Source organism: Cornus florida, unplaced genomic scaffold, assembly GCF_030987335.1.
Source record: "Cornus florida cultivar Cherokee Brave unplaced genomic scaffold, ASM3098733v1 CherokeeBrave_3.0.0_Hap2_Chr02, whole genome shotgun sequence".
Lineage (NCBI taxonomy): Eukaryota > Viridiplantae > Streptophyta > Magnoliopsida > Cornales > Cornaceae > Cornus > Cornus florida.
The window spans coordinates 115,316,217-115,334,111 of record NW_026775572.1 but is presented as its reverse complement, the minus strand read 5'-3'; the positions used below and the strand labels follow the sequence as shown (position 1 = coordinate 115,334,111).

The 17,895-nt window shown below is 37.7% G+C and overlaps 1 protein-coding gene across 5 annotated transcripts in view; it reads right to left on the bottom strand.

The window, feature by feature from the left end:
* The window catches only part of LOC132295584 (uncharacterized), a 112,271-nt gene that overhangs the window by 8,867 nt on the left and 85,509 nt on the right, over window positions 1–17,895 (bottom strand). Inside the window, exons 9-12 of one of the 5 annotated variants that reach the window (XM_059793890.1) lie at window positions 13,720–13,799; window positions 12,222–12,318; window positions 10,340–10,429; window positions 10,077–10,130 (exon numbers count right to left, since the gene is read on the bottom strand). In XM_059793890.1, coding sequence (XP_059649873.1) covers window positions 10,077–10,130; window positions 10,340–10,429; window positions 12,222–12,318; window positions 13,720–13,799 — 321 coding nt within the window. Of the gene's footprint in view, window positions 1–10,076; window positions 10,131–10,339; window positions 10,430–11,599; window positions 12,092–12,221; window positions 12,319–13,719; window positions 13,800–17,895 lie in introns of those variants that run through there. The other 4 variants (XM_059793889.1, XM_059793887.1, XM_059793886.1 and 1 more) reach the window with 4 other exon arrangements.

Here is a 17,895-nt window from a genome sequence, read left to right as displayed (position 1 = left end):
AACACTGTGTTCAATCTCTTTGACTATGTCTAGTCTTTTAAAGCCTTAATCTAACAAGGTGTCAACTACCAAAAGGTGTAGAGAAGAGCTTTCACAGGCTTTTGAAGAGAGATCACTAAAAATGGCAGAGATTTGGAAGCATACCACAAAGCAAATTGGCAAAATAGACATTGGATACATCTGTGATACTACAGCCAAGACAAAACAAACTCACTTTGTGTTTGTAAAGGCCAAAACTGGTGAAGTGTATGCAAAGTTCCCCATTATCAAACAAACAAGGTCTAAGTATGACACACTTTACAACACATATCACACTCTGAGGTTCAACAGAAGTGACTTTGTTACTAAAACCATAAGAAACTTCAAGGTTACTAACATATATATGAAGAAAGCAGACTTACTTCAATCTCAGAAAGTCAGAAACAAGGGCTCCTTTGTGAAGACTAAGATGATATGGTTACCTAAGAAGCTGAATTTAGTGAGTGTGTTGGTTTACACAGCCTTTAAGGCTTGTAATGCTAATGACAGATGGTATGTTGATAGTGGTTGTTCAAGGCACATAACTGGTGATGGCTCAAAGTTTCTATCTTTGAAGAAATTTGATGGTGGTAATTGTAATGACCCGGTCATTTTCCTTCCTTTCCTTTTTCTAAAATTTTACAGATAAATTTGTTCCGTTGAATTTTCTTTTCTGAGTTCGGTTACTCATCACTTAGTGTCGCCTCGAGTGCTCGGAAATGGTTTCTGAGATTCTTTTCTTTGGATTGACAACTTCCTTTAAGGACCGAGTCATTTCCACATTTTCATTTTTTTAACACTATTCACTTTTCGTCTTTTTCCCGTTTGTCACTTTGTTGGCACAACCTCACTTTTCATGTTCGGAGTTGAGTTTTGACTTCACGAGTTTTCATTTCAATTAATTTCCTCGAAACGTACAGCTTTACTTTTGGAGAAAAGCTTGCCGGTTGTTTCTTTCTCCCGCAGGGGCGTGGATGAAAGGATTCTACAGAAACATTGATGTTTCTTGGGGTGTTTTTCATAAATATCTTTTGGAGATATTTTGATTAGGGGTTTTTTAGAAAATATCTTTTCATTCTGGCTAGTTTTATAGTTATCCTTTCTTGGAGGGGCCATTATGCAATTAACGAAAGTTATTGCAAAATACCTCATTTTGAGCCCGAATTCTCTTACGGGATTCATTTTCACATTTCGTCTAGTCGTGTACTCTTAAAATTTCCTTCAGGTCGTTTTCCCTTGTTTTAGGATTTTCTGTCTCAGTTAGCGCCGAACTTATACGGGGCATATCTTTTTGCACGGGACTCGATTTTCAACGCCGATTATTTTGTTGTTCATTTTTTTTCATTTCGGTTCTTTTTCGTTCACGGTGTTTTACCATTTGAGCGCATTTGCGCAAATTCCACTTTTCCGGACCCGACGGGGCCCTTTCGGAGCACTTTTAGGGGTTTTACTATAAATAGGGGGTTATAAAATTAAAAATATTTCATCCTCTTCTTCTCACACTGCTGCAGATCAGCCATGGCAGCCCAAGGGGGCTGCCACCCTTCTCTCAAATTAACCTTCTTCCCCTTTGTAAAATGCCGTAGTACCTTAATGTTTATCGTAAGCCTTGGCGAGGCAGTCCTTTCCCCCTTATTAGAAGCCGATTCCGACTATTTTTGAGTTCGGGTTTGGATTTTCATGGTGCCTCAGGGGTTAAAGTTGCTTCCCTCGTAGTCCCCGACTTAACCTAGAAGTATCGTCGGATTCGGAGTGTTTTCCTTCCGGTGGGGATTTGAGATTTCATCTCAAAGTAAGGTAGGGGATGTTTTAGGTTTATATAAATGTTGTATTGAATGTATTTCATACTTATACAACTTGTATGCATGCCTAGGTATTTTATCTAGAATTTAATTTAATTATTTTCTTTATATAAGATTTAATTCTCATGGTTGTATATAGCTTAGAATTAAATTGTAAAATACTATTAAATTAAATTAGGCCTTGATATGTTCATTAACATATATTAAATTGGGAGGATTTGAATAAGTATTGCAACTTTTATTTAATCTTTCACTTGTATGAAAATTTAATTCACATGGTTGTAACTATCATGGAATCAACTTGTAATGTGATATTAAATTAGGCCTTGGTATGTTCTTTAACATATATGAATTTGAGAATATTCGGAATTGTTTTAAAATCTAGAGGAAATTAATTAATTAGGTTAATTAATTTTATTTTAAGTGCTCTACTCACTCAATTGGATTTTTAACTTGATATTATTGATTAGCTTGGCATGTTCTATCAAATACATTAAATTGAGAATAATTGAATAGGTTTTGAGACTTTTATTTAATTATTTTCTTTGTATGGAATTTAATTCACATGGTTGTACCTAACTTGGAATGAACTTACAATTTGATATTAAATTAGGCCTTAATATGTTCATTAACATATATGAAAATGAGAATATTTGAATGAGTGTGGAGAACTTTATTTAATTATTTTTTTGTATGAAGTTTAATTTACCTAGTTGTGAGTTAGGTAGAAATAACTTGTAAAGTGTTATTAAATTAGGCCTTGCTATGACCTTTGACTTATATTAATTTTAGAATATTTGGAGTTGCTTTGTAATCTTGATAATTTAATTATTTAATTTGATTAAATTCCATTATATGCTTCCATTGAGGTAGCTAGGTATTGCAGTTGTTTTCATGCTTAACTTGTAAATTTGGAACTTGCTGTATGATTACATTATAGTATTCCATGAGTAGAAGTTATGGTTTAACTTGCTTATATACACATTATATATTTGACATGTCGTGTGCCATTGTAGCTTGAAGACATAGGATGAATATTGTGTATTTTACTTGACTTGTTTGTGCATGGTAGTTGACTAATATATTGTGTATATGTATTATACGTTGATGCACAACTTGTTGATTTTACGAAAGCTTACAAGGACATTGTAATATGTTATGGCTAGGGCATGGCTCTAGTACAGGGGATGAGAGCTCCCCCTACAACATATAGTGTGCACGGGTGGTTCCCTGAGGGCTAGTAACCCCAAAATACCAATATACGGTTTGATTCCGGGTTTAGTGCGCACTAGGTAGTACCTTGCGGACTAGTAACCCGACATCAGCTTGCTTGGTCATTGAGACCGTATGTTCTTGTCTTTTTGCCACTACTTGATTTCGCATTCAATTCCAAGTTGTTTAATATGGATTATTTATAGCTTGTGATGTGGTGTTTGACATTTTAATTAGGTGTAGTATACATGTACTTAGAAAACTTGCATACCTTGCTTTTCAATACAAGTTAATAGCACTAAATTGTCATAACTTCTTGTTTTCGTATTTTAGATTCAAGTTGTTAACTTTGATAATCTATGCCTTGATGCGTTGTACTAGAAGTTCTAATGTTAGTTAAAATTGCATCGAAATTGTAATTTGTGTTTTAATTGTTCAATGTAGCCTTGGATAATTCCTTAGACTCGTTTGGAACATAGACATTAGGTGGCATGAATCGTTTCGGTTGTTTTCGTATTTTAGGTTCCAAGTTGATAACTTTGAATACCTCTGTCTTGTTGCATTACACTATATGCTCCTATGTTGTTAAATTGCATGAATGATATGGTTTATGCTAGAAATGCTCTAAGATAGCTTAGGATGCTTACTGAGTCTCACCTTTGACATAGACGCTAGGTGACATGACCGTATGAATTGATTTATATCAACTTAATAAGTTTGTAAAAGCCTAGGTCTTTGCATGCTCATCTCCTACGAGTAGCTTTATGTTACTCACCCACGTAATGGGGACATTTTTCAGGTACAGGATTCAAGACTTGGGGCTTTGCATTTGCTTTGGGATGTTTTGTAGACTTGAAGTATTTATTTCATGAAAATGTTAGCATGAAATGCTATTTGTAGCTTTAAATGTCAAAATTTGTATATTTGGTTCTAAATATGTAATGAGCACTTAAGTGGGCTATTTGGGATATATTTGACATGTATGTAATGAGGCCATGGGCCAAGGACTTTCATTTCGTATTCTAAGTACTTTTATTTCTAAGTGATTTTATTGAAAAATAGAAAAAACGGCATGTCTTAACTTCACTACATTTGCATGGGGTGTGGGAAGTGCGCTTTAGCACTTCCATAGGGTCTCTTTATTTATGCATGAAGTGTGGCCAAGGGCCAAATGGTCTTTTGAAACCATTTTAAAATTTTTAGTTTCAAGTTTCTCTTTTAAAAGCCATTTTTTGTCTTTCGAGGTTTAATAGGTGATATTTTGTATTTAGCGACCATTGAGGCTGTAGGCTATTGGAACGCGTATAAATATGTATATTACGTTTGCGTGAATGCTCACCTTGCACAAAATATCACATTTGTATGAAATGGATGCTTGTTGGTCTCAAGTTTTCCATTTAAGGCATTTTCTTTGTATTTTGAGGTTCGGATAGGTCGTATTTTGCATCGGGCATTTTTGGGAGCCGCGGACCATTCCCGCGTGCTTAAAATCATTAAATACATTTGCGTGCACGATCGTTTTAGCACACAACACCATTTAGGGTCAAATGAACACTTGGTGCAAAGTTGTTTATTGTTTTTCATCGTTTTGACCTAATCTGATTTGGGGGCATTTTGGGAATTTTTTTTGAAAAATTAATTCCAACCTTGACATGGTCACATAGAAAATGTGATTTTAGGGAGGGTATTTTCACAACATTTTTCTAGAAAATGCCGTCTCAGTCTTGAAAACCTCCCGTCAAATCTGATTTTCTGTGCGCATATGTACTTTTTGAGAAAGTCTGTTATAAGAGCATTTTGGGGATTTCACGTCAAAAAAAAAAATTTCTTTCGACATGGTCAGCTTAGAAAAATTATTTTGAGGAGGGTTTCTTCTTCGTGTTTCTCCAAAAAAACGTCGTTTAGTAACTCAAAACGGCACACGAATTTCAGGATTTTGCCTAGGTCACTATTCATTACTGTCAAAACACTATTTATTGCTGTCAAAACAAAATTCATGGCCGCGGCGACGTCAAAACTTTGTTTTGACTTTTCTCTTTCATCCGGACTCCGAATCAAGTGATTTTTGAGTCTAACTTGATTAATTTTTCGTTGTCTATCTAATGTTGTGCTCGGTGGCACCCAAATCTTGCTGAAAATTACCATTTTGCCCTTGGGGATAAACTTGTCCGTTTTTAAATTGTCGCTTCCGCTTGTTTCCCATTTGTTTCCGTGGCTTCATGAGAAGTCATGATTGTGTCTTAGGGATAATGTACATTTTTAGAGACGTTTCTATGAAAAAAGACCATTTGCCCTTGAGGGCTTATTTGGTATTTTTCCGATCTTTTTCTTCCGTTTTGTTCTCGTTGAGATCCGTGGCCTCATGGAAGGTCACTTTGACGTCTTAGAGATGCATTGCATCTCCGGAGACTGGTTTTCTGTTTTCGCTTCCGCATTCGGATTCGTTATCGGGTTAAACTTCGGTTCATCACAGGACGCAATGGGGCTTGAAAACCAGGGCCGTCACAGTAATGTAGTCTTTAGAGAAAATCAGAAGGCTAAGATTGTAGGCATTGACACTGTGAGCAAGTCTAAAGAACTACATGGGATCACTGAACTTTTATTTGTTGAAGGACTCGAACACAAGCTACTTGGTGTGAGTCAATTATGTGACAGTGGAAAGAAGGTGTGCTTTGATAAGGATAAGTGCAATATGGTTGACCTTAATTCAGAAAAAGTTCTTTTCTTAGCCCTAAGATCCTCTGGAAATGTCTGTACAAATGCAACTTGATAACCTTTGATGAAGCTATTCTGTGCCACAAGAGATTAGGGCATGTTCATTTAAGAAACAGCTCAAAGATTTTGAAGTTAAAAGTTGTAAAAGGCTTACCTGAACTGAAATTCAAGGAAGATCACACCTGCAGAGCCTGCCAACAACGGAAGCAAACCATGGTTTCATTCCCCTCCAAATAAATCAACACCTCAATACCACTTGATTTGATTCATATGGATTTTTGTGGCCCTACCAGAACTAAAAGTATTGGTGGAAGCAAGTATTTCATGATTCTCATTAATGATTTCAGTAGAATGTTATGGATTTAATTCTTGAAAGAGAAATATGAGGCTATTACACACTTCATCAAGTTTGTGAATCTTGTTGAAAATGAAAGAGGATGCATTGTAAAGAGACATAGGTCAGAATTTGGCACTGAGTTCACTATGAGGGAGTTTGAAAGCTATTGTGATGTCAATGGTATCAAGAAGGAATTCTCAATTGTGGCTACACCTCAACAAAATGGTGTTGTGGAAAGAAAGAAAGAATAGAACAATTCAAGAAATGGGGAGAACAATGCTACTTAAAAAGGGACTTATAAGAGGTTTTTGGGCATAAGCTGTAAATACATCTGTCTACATTATCAATAAGGTTCTTCTTAGACCTAATTCAACCAAAACTCCTTTTGAACTTTGGTATGGAAGACCTGCAACAGTCCATTACTTAAAAGTATTTGGCAGAAAGTGTTACATTCCAAATCACATTGACAGCCTTGGAAAGTTTGATTCAAAGGCAGATGAAGGTATCTTCTTGGGATATTCAACCAAAAGCAAGGCTTACAGGTGCTATAATCTAAGATCCTCAAAGGTGGTTGAGTTAATTCATGTGAGGTTAATGAAAATCCTCAAGCTAATACCTCTGAAGAAGCTTGTTCTATACCAGGATCAAGTGAAGCTAGTTCCTCACTTTTAGAGTCTGTTATTCAGAAAGAAACCACTTATCCAACTTTAATGAAGCAAGTTCAAGTTGAAAACATCATTGGCTCACCAAAAACTGGAGTTCAAATATGGGCTAAGAAGAAGCTGAGTGAGTTGGAGGCTGAAGATGCTGAAGAATACAATCATTTTGCAATGATGTCCTTTATTGAACCTAAATCCTACTCTGAAGCCAAGAATGATAAAGATTGGATAGTAGCTATGAAGGAATAGCATGATCAAATCCACAGCTCTCCTCTCATGTGTTCAAACTAAGTAAGGCCTTGTATGGTCTTAAATAAGCCCCTAGGCAAGGTGGATAGCACTTTATGTTACCCAAGAATTGATTCTAGGGGGGGGGGGGGGGGGGGGGGGTTGTTAATAGAGTCAATGGCCAATTTTCGTAATTTATTGATTTACAATTTCTAATCAACAACTTAAGCAATTATGCAATAATTAAGATTTGAAAGTAAACAATTAATAGCACAATTGTAAAGGAGATAAGGGAAGAGAAATTGCAAACAATGACTAGGTGATTTTAACAAGGTTCAGAAACTCCTATTCCTCGGCTCAAGACTCCTCTTGAGACTTCCCAATCCGTTATAGCTTCTCCTTATGGGTGGAGAGCAAACCTTTACATGAAGCAAGACCTTACTTCTTTTCCTTGCTAAGAGAACAACCTTCTCCTAGTCTTCCTTTTGGGTCACACCAACCCGGTAGGTCAAACCAACCCGGTGGGTTAAACCAATCCTTACACTAGATAGTAACAAGTACAAGAGATATTTCTTAAAGATAGATGTACAAATTTCAGCTCACAACTAGAGTACTGATGAATATAAGTGAAGCTCAAAAGCTTTATAGATGAATAAACAAGTTCTAAGCCTTAACCTTTACTTTCTAGGGACCAAAGTGAATTATGTAGTTAATGTGCATGGTCCTAGCATTTTAGCTCAAGTGTTGAGTTCTTTCAAAGCTTATGCAAGCTTGAACTAACTCATTCTTTAGCAAAGACTCCATACGTTAATTATATATGTGAAAGAAGTGCATAGTCTATTGCTAATGGATATAGGAACTCATGAATGATAATAATGATATGCATGATCCTATTGAGATGAGCTTCAAATGGATTCATAAATACTTTCGACATTGAATCCTAAACACTCACCATTTCATCAACCCCTTTCTTCATGCTTCGTCCATAATCGTATATGTTTCGAGGTATTCTTGCTTCCTTGCTTTCTTTCTTTCTTTCTTTGAGTTGCTTTCTTGATCATTGATGTCCAAGTTATCTTGGATGGACTTTGCATTTTGTTCCTTGCAACTTCAAGTCTTCTTTGTATCCATTGCTTTCCTTGATGTGATCTTGACTAATGGAATACTTGGAATGATCTTTATTGCTTCATTGAGGTCATTCTTTGAATGTAAATAATCTATAACACTCAATGTAAACATTAGTCCTTAAACACCATTAATGGTTTTTTATCATCAAAACATCTAGATTGTCCTTGGATGAAATCCTTAAGGTCAACACTTTATATGTCAGAACTCATCAAGATCAATTCCTTATTCTTCAAATTTATGTTGATGATATCATGTTCTATGGCTCAGACACTTCATTAACCTAAGAATTTGCCAATCTCATGAAGACAAGGTTTGAAATGTCTCTTTTAGGATACTTCTTAGGGCTTCAAATTCATCAAACATCAACAGGAATCCTCATTTCTAAAGAGAAGTATGGCCAAGAAATTCCACATGGTTGAAAGTAAGGTTATTTCTACACCTTTGTGCCCTAATACCAAACTCACCCTTGAGTGTACAACAGAAGTTGTCCCTTCAACCCTTTACAGGTCTATCATTGGGAGTTTGTTGTATTTCACAGCTTCTAGGACTGATATTATGTATTATGTGGGCTTAGTTGCAAGGTTTCAAAGCAAACCAAGAGCTTGTCACCTTCAAGCTGCCAAGAGAATCCTCAGATATATCAAAGGAACCCTTTCATATGGCCTTCACTACTTAGTTTCTCCCACATTGCCTATTGAAGCCTATTTAGATGCTGATTGGGGTGGTTCTTAGCCTGACAGAAAGAGTAATTCAGGCTGCTGTTATCTCCTTGGCTCCAATATAGTGTCTTGGCTAAGCAAAAAGCAAGATACAGTGTCCCTTTCAACCTTTGAAGCTGAGTATATTGTTGCTTCTCAAGCTGGTTCTCAACTACTCTGGATGAGGACAACACTTCCAGACCAAAGTGCCATTGCTATCAGGTCCTCCTAAGTTGTATTGTGACAACCAAAGTGCCATTGCTATTGGTAAGAATCCAACTCTTCATTGGAAGAGCAAGCACATTGACATCAGGTATCATTTTCTCAGAGCCAAAGTTAAAAAAGGTCTGATTGATATCACTTATTTGCCCACTGAAGATCAACTTGTAGATATTATGACCAAACCTCTTCTTCCTCAGCGATTTATAGCCTTTAGAGACCTTCTCAAGGTTGTTCCACCACCCTCTTGAGCTTATAATTGTTGGTCCTTATCACCTTTTGACCTTCAATGTCAAAAAGGGGGAGAAAATGACTGAAATAAGGATAGTTTTTAACCTATAATAAGGTTTTGGTGCTCATATTTAATTGTCTGTGACTGTGGTATTCATATACTTGTGTTGCTGAATCTTCACTTTTCATTTTGAGGTTTTTGTCATTAAAGGCAAAAGAGGGAAATTGTTGGTCCTAGTTAGTACCAAATGGTGTTTGCTTGTTTAATGTCAAAACCTCTGTAACTCTCTAAGCAATTTCGCAGATGGGACCTCTGCAACTCTCCAAGCAAATCACACAATGATGACCACAACGAAGTTAGGTTCTTCCGAAGCTAGTACACACCCTAGCACTTCGGTGGCAACAACAACGATTGGATCGTTGCTCTGATACCATGTAGAGAGATTCACTATGCAAGAGAGAGAGAGAGAGCAACAATGGAGGCAGCTATTTTCTTATTACTTACTTAACCCTAAAATAAAGAGGGTTTATATAAAAACATAATAAAAGGCCTAATTACACAATTGGCTATAAACTATACAGAATTACAACTTTCCCAGTATATACATAAATGTTCTAACAAAAATAAGACTTGGAAAAAGGTAACAATTACATGAAAAAATTTGTATACATGTTCAGCTAGAAGCACATAGCACATGAAACCTCTGATGCATACATCAAACAAGTAATTTCCATATATAATGATCATAAAGAAAAAAAAAACCCATGCAGTATTTCCATTGTGTAAATTTTACCAATGTAAAAACATCTATAACTCAGAAGGGCAAACCTGGCTAGTCTCTGCTTTGAGCATGACTGCATAAGCCAATATGGCTTCCTTGTACTGCATGTAGTGAAAAAGGAAAAGTAATCAGACAAAAACTTAATGAATAAATAAATAACTAAAATCAGAAGATTTTGTAACCCATATCAAAAGCAGCATATGGGCAATTGAAATCCTATTAGTTGCTCCCTTTCTTTTTTATTTGATATTTTTAAAGGACCTTTATTTGTCTGGCAGAGAGAAACACATAAAATAGAAGAGTTTCTCACTTGCTGCTGTTCAGAAGCATCCAGAAGAAAGTGAACCGAGCCAAAGCCACTTGCTAAGGTTTTCTCATAAAGTATCCTGTTGACTAGAAGCTATAATAATGGATCTCTTATCAGAAATTATATAATAAACTTTAAAAAGGTGACTGAGTATTAAAGATACGTGCTTACATTCTAAATCAAGATATCCGCAAAAAATGTAAAGCAAACTTGGTGAACTCACTTGATATCTATCCCATGTCTGTTTGTAACCCAAAGCCACGCGGGTCATATATATTATAAGAGCACTAATCGGAATCACATCTAGAAATATCGCTGACCTGAATTTAAAGTTGAATTATGCAATCAACATTTTCTTAAATGAAATGGAACATCAACTACGGGTGCTACTATTAGTCAAAATAAGCCAAGGAAAGAAAAGGAGAAATAGCCATAAGTTCGTTCCAGACTCCAGTAGTGATAGGTGGCACCAAAGAAGAGCAACAAGCAGAATATCAATATTATTTAATAACAACAGACGCTGTAAGAGAATAGTAGACAATTCCTTCATGTTTCATCCTTTTGAAAGGTTCACCTGACATAATAAGCTCGGCGTGGGTGCCAATTCTGTTCGCTGTTTACATGTTCTTTCGCTGTTTACTAAGGAGCTGATTCATGCTTGGAGAGGTTGTCGTGTGAGTAGGAGTATTCGTGCTTATTGGAGATCTGTACCACATTGTATTTGGTGGTGCATCTGGAAAGAGTCGTCTACAGCGACACTGAAACATTTTATTATTCGTTCTCTTTTTTTGTTATGTGAACAAAAGTTCGTGTTCCTCTTCTGTTGATTTAATTTCTTTTTTGGATTCTTTGGGGCCTTATACACCGGTTTCTTTTATGTCTACGGGACGCGTTCCCCTATTGAACGCCTTTTTTAATATATTATTACTTATCAAAAATAAAAAATAAAAAAAGGCTACAATGACAACCGGTGGCATCAGGCATGGCATCACCAAAGAGACAATGAAGGTAGATCCATCGTGTTCAGCTCCTTGGCCCTCTTCCCCTCCAGTCATCCTCTCTCTTCTTTTCTATGATGAGAGGGAGAGGTTGTTGGCACTTATATATGCGGACACCTACTAACTGTGTAGACGCGTTTTGAAAATCGTGACCACGGAGATTGTACAAAGAAAACAATATCTACATAGCGGGGCGAATCATGACAAATGGTATGAGAGCCAATCCCCAGCCGAAAATGGGGGGAGCGTGCACAAGCCCTTGAGGGTCAGGAAAGCGAGGATGTTGGGTCTCAAGAGGGGGTGATTGTGACATCCCACATTGCCTAGCGGGGAGAGATTGTTGGCACTGTGAGCAGGGAGTGTGTGCAAAGCGGACAATATCTACAGAGCAAGACGGGTCGTGACACTTTCTATCTCTTCCTTTAGATAATTTCAAAAAGATTTCCAGAGTAAGTAAATCCATTTCTCAAAACTTTGAGAGTGGTAAGGTGGAAATGATTCTTACAAGCATATTTTCCCTGGGCTTGTGCACGTTCCCCCCATATCAAAAGCAGCATATAGGCAATTGACATCCTATTAGTTGCTCCCTTTCTTTTTTATTTGATGTTTTTTAAGCACCTTTATTTGTCTGGAAGAGAGAAACACATAAAATAGAAGAGTTTCTCACTTGCTGCTGTTCAGAAGCATCCATAAGAAAGTGAACCGAGCCAAAGCCACTTGCTAAAGTTTTCTCATAAAGTATCCTGTTGACTAGAAGCTATAATAATGGATGTCTTATCAGAAATTACACAATAAACCTTAAAAAGGTGACTGAGTATTAAAGATACGTGCTTACATTCTAAATCAAGATATCTGCAAAAAATGTAAAGCAAACTTGGTGAACTCACTTGATATCTATCCCATGTCTGTTTGTAACCCAAAGCCACGCGGGTCATATATATTATAAGAGCACTAATCGGAATCACATCTAGAAATATCGCTGACCTGAATTTAACTTTGAATTATGCAATCAACATTTTCTTAAATGAAATGGAACATCAACTACGGGTGCTACTATCAGTCAAAATAAGCCAAGGAAAGAAAAGGAGAAATAGCCATAAGTAAGTTCCAGACTCCAGTAGTGATAGGTGGCACCAACGAAGAGCAACAAGGAGAATATCAAGTTTATTTAATAACAACAGATGCTGTAAGAGAATAGTAGACAATTCCTTCATGTTTCATCCTTTTGAAAGGTTCGGTTCACCTGACATAATAAGCTCAGCGTGGGTGCCAATTCTGTTTGCTGTTTACATGTTCTCTCTCTCTCTCTCTCTCTCTCTCTCTCTCTCTCTTAAATAAAAAAAGGCTACAATGACAGCCGGTGGCATGGCAGCACCAAAGAGACAATGAAGGTAGATCCATCATGTTCAGCTCCTTGGCCCTCTTCCCCTCCAGTCATCCTCTCTCTTCCTTTCTGTGATGAGAGGGAGAGGTCGTTGGCACTTATATATGCGGACATCTATTAACTGTGTAGACGCGCTTTGAAAACCGTGAGCACGAAGATTGTGCAAAGAAAACAATATCTAAACAGCGGGGCGAGTCATGACAAATGGTATGAAAGCCAATCCCTAGCCGAAAATGGGGGGAGCGTGCACAAACCCATGAGGGTCAGGAAGGCAAGGATGTTGGGTCTCAACAAGGGGTTATTGTGACATCCCACAATGCCTAGCGGGGAGAGATTGTTGGCACTGTGAGCAGGGAGTGTGTGCAAAGCGGACAATATCTATAGAGCAAGACAGGTCGTGACACTTTCTATCTCTTCCTTTTGATAGTTTCAAAAAGATTTCCAGAGTAAGTCAATCTGTTTCTCAAAACTACGAGAGTGGTAAGGTGGAAATGATTCTTACAAGCATATTTTCCCTGGGCTGTAGTTCCTACTTTCAGTATACATACACATACAAAAAGATGATGATGATGATGATAATAATAATAATAATAATAATATTTAACATATTTGAAGAAGTTAAAAGTTAGGGGCATCTTGGGACAAGTACTCTTTAGTGGCTAATCAAGCTGAGCTAAGTCTTGCTCCAGCTTGACTCATTTAGTAAATGAACTCTAAAGTTAGAGCCAGCTATTCTGGCTAAATGAACAAACATGACGGAGTTGTTAATGAATAACTAAGTTCATTTGGAGTATTGCCTTCAAATGGCCATGGTACTAGGCTTCCTAAGTGAGAACCAAAAACAATAATGTTTCTTAAACTTAATTTAATAATCATAAAAAATCCATGGCCAAGATATAATGGGATATGAAAACTTCATACCATACAGCATAATATTCAGGGACAGGTCATGCTGCAAAAATATCCACAAGCAATTATGTTCAAATAGAGAACACACTTACGGGGATGACAAGATGTCCTCAAATTTGTAGTTTATGAAGTATGCCAAAAGTCCCAATATTGTGGCGACATCCAAGCGTACCTACAAAGGAAGTTTATGATATTTGATTAAGATGAGTAGCTAAATATCTTTTTCCATGACATCCTCCGATTTGGTATATCTCATAAACTATTTCAACTACTCAAATTGCCAAAAAAAAAATCCAGCCACAGAATTTTTTTAACTATGTCAAGCCTACATTATTTGCCTGGTCATTTTGGATCACGTTTAGTCCTCTTCTTCTAGTTCCATTGACTGCCAAGCATTTACTTGTATATTGTGAGGTCCGAGTTCTTTTTTGCTGCTTTTCTCGTTTTTCGTGCACTGTGTTTCTATGTGTGGGCAATTCGTGTTTGGGAATTTTCCCAACATCTCTTATCTTCTTTTACATTGCATTGTGGACACTTGCTAAATTTCTTGTAGCTTATTTTATGTGTGTGTACTTAGTGTATTAGTCTATTGGACATGTTGGACATTTCTATGATTTTAGTGGGTGGTGGGACGCTTTCCGCACTAACCCATGGACTATAGAAGAGGGGGAGAGTAGGAGAGAAGGAAGACAATCTCCTTCCCTTCATTGCAGCCGGCCACACCACCCCCTCCTTCTCTTCATTTTCTTTTTCATTTTCCTTCCATGGATCCATAATTTCAAGCCACAATTTCATCTATTTGCATTTGGATTGGACAAAGTGATAGTTGGGAAAGTGGTAGACCTTCTCAAGGGATTTCTTCCTATGGTTTTTAATTTCAAAGTGGAACACTTTCATCTCTTGTGAAATTAGTGCTGGTATTCAATTGGAGGCAGGGGTGTCTAAATAATAAGGTTTCCTTGGTTTTGTAAGTGATTGCATGTTGTTCCCTCTCCTAGCATGGTATATAGATAGTATACCATGCTGGTGGGTTTATTATCATGTTTATAATTTAGGTTAATTGAGATGTAATTGGTGTATTAGCTTTCTTACTTGAATTCTAGCATGATTAGTAAGTTAATTTCAAGTGAATTGTATACTGGTATGCTCCTATGTTGTAAATTCTAGTGTAGACATATATAAATGTACGCATGTTGATGTTTAAGTGCTGAAAATTATAAATTCATGCTAGAAATTATTTATTAGTTGCTGAAAAATAATATTTTATGCTGGAAATTATATTATATTAGTTTTTTATTTTTTATTTTTTATTTTATAAGTAAGAAATATATAAAAAGGCGTTCAAGAGGGGAACGTGTCCCTTATACAAAAGTGGAACCGGGGGCTAAGGCCCCAAAGAATCCAAAAAAATGATTAAATCATCGGAAGAGGAACAAGAACTCCTCTTCACATAATTGAAAAGAGAGCAAATAATATATAGTTTCAGCGTCGCCATAGATGACTCATTCCCTTCAAACATTCTGCTATTTCTCTTCTTCCAAATGCACCGCCAAACGCAATGTGGGACAATTCTCTAGTAATCGCGTACGCCTCTTCTCACACGACATCCTCTCCAAGCATGAATCAAATCCTTAGAAGAACGTGGCATTACTCAATGCATGCCAAACAACCCAAGAATAAGATTCCAACAGTCGTGCGCCACGGGGCAATGCATGAGGATATGATCAACTGACTCACCATCTTACTTACATAGACAACACCAATTACCAAAACAATTCCCCCTTTTCCTCAAATTATCAATCGTCAGTATCTTACCCGAAGCAGCGGTCCATACAAAGAATGCCACCCTAGTTGGAGCCATAGACCGCCAAATGGTCTTCCACGGAAAGTCGATGCTATCAAAATTAGATAGACATAAGAACAAAGATCGCACTTCAAAACGACCATGGGAAGATGGAATCCATGTTAGATCGTCACTACCACTGCCAACTCCTTCCTGCCTATACAACTGATTCAAAAGAACACATACCTCGTCCATCTCCCAATCTTGAAAGGAATGCCGAAAGTGCACGTCCCATGTAATCCCATTACTATCAAGCCGATAACAATCAACTACGTAAGCGTGTCTACCAATTGCAATACCGTATAGTTTGGGAAATGTACGAGATAATAGCTGATCACCACACCAAAGATCTTCCTAAAAGCGGACACATCTACCGTCACGAACTTTGAATCTGATATGAGAAGAGAAGACATCCCATCCCTTCCGAATGGATTTCCACACCCCGACTCCTCCCACAAGAGTAACCTGGCGAGTAGACCAACCTCCAATCTCTTCCCTAAACCGACATGAGACTAGCCTTCGCCAAGGACGATGTCTTTCCCTCCCGTATCTCCACATCCATTTACACAGGAGAGCTTAGTTAAAAGGAATCAATCTTCTAATACCAAGATCACCCAACTTCATAGGCTTGCAAACTTGCTCCCATCTGACAAGGTGATACTTAAAGTCTTCTCCCCTTCCACCCCACAGGAAATCCCATTGGATTTTTTCAATCCTATCAGCAACGGAGCATATAATTTGGAACATACATAAAAAATATGTGGGTAGGCTCGATGAAGTGCTCTTTATAAGAGTAACTTTACCCCCCTTAGACAAGTATTGCTTCTTTCATCCTGCTAGTCTCTTCGCATACTTGTCAATCACAGGATCCCAACTCCCCACTCTCCTGGAAGAAACCCCGAGGGGCAAACTCAAATAAGGGATGGGGAAAGAACTCACCCTACAACCAAGGACTGCAGTTAAAGAAGAAATATCATGAACATTGCCTACCAGGACAAGCACGCTCTTAGCCACGTTGACCTTCAGCTCGGAAACCGCCTGAAAACAAGCCAGGATGCACCTCAAATATCTAAGTTGAGACACATCAGCATCACTGAAAACCAGGGTATCGTCCGCAAAAAGTAAATGAGAAATCTTCACTTGATAGACTAAATCTCTTCCCACCCTAAAGCCCTTAATAAAACCAAGATCATTTGCCCTTCACATAAGTCTGCCTAAGCCCTCCATAACAATTAGGAAAAGGAAAGACGACAACGGATCTCCTTGTCTTAAAACCCGAGTACACCCAAAAAAACCAGCGGGAGATCCGTTCACAAGAACTGAGAACTTGACAGACAAAAGACATGTCTCAATCCAATTCCTCCATTTATTCCCAAACCCCATTCTCTGAAATAGATAAAGTAGGAAATTCCAATTCACATGATCATACGCTTTCTCAATGTCAAGTTTGCATAAAACTCCAATAACACCACTTCGCAACCTGGAATCCACACATTCGCCTGCAATAAGAACTGAATCTAGGATTTGCCGTCCTCCGACAAAAGCATTCTGAGAATCCGAAATAATCCCATCCATTACTTCCCTCATCCTTAGAGTAAGCACTTTAGCCATTAGTTTGTAAATACAACCCACTAAACTGATTGGTCTAAAATCCTAAATGTCAGAAGCACCTCCCTTCTTAGGGATAAGGGCAATGAATGAGGCATTAAGCCACTTTTCAAACACGCCAATAGAATGAAATTCCTGAAATGTATCCATCACCTCGTTTCTCACTACCGCCCAACTTTCCATTAGAAAACACATAGTAAACCCATCAGGCCCTGGAGCTTTGTCCCCATTACAACTAGATAAAGCCTTTAGAACTTTGTCTTCAGTGAAAGGAATCTCAAGCCCATCTCAATCCAACTCAGAAATAGCCTCGAAATGGAGACCGTCAAGTTTGGGTCTCTAAGTTAACGGCTCGGTGTAAAGCTTCTGATAAAAAGAAACGATCCCATTACGCACCTCTTCCTCCCTCCACAACTCCACACCTTCCACCCAAATTCGGCTTATGTGATTACTCATGTGAGCACTCGCTAGTCTGTGAAAAAATTTTGTGTTACGATCACCCTCTTTTAGCCAAAGAGCCCGGGATTTTTGTCGCCATGAAATCTCCTTCATACTAGCAATCTCAGCAAGAATTGCCTTACATAAAGCTCTCCTAGTACGTAGAGACTCCACATCCCTGCCTGCCTCCTCAAGACGATCAATCTCGGAAAATTCAGCAATGACTCTATTCTTACACCATTCAAGATTCCCAAAAACATCCTTATTCCACTTTTTAAGATTGAATTTGAGAGCTCTTAATTTCTTTGTTAAAGTGAAGCTAGGCGAACCTGTAACTATTGCTCCCTCCCACCAAGATTGAACATTCCCTTGGAAGTCC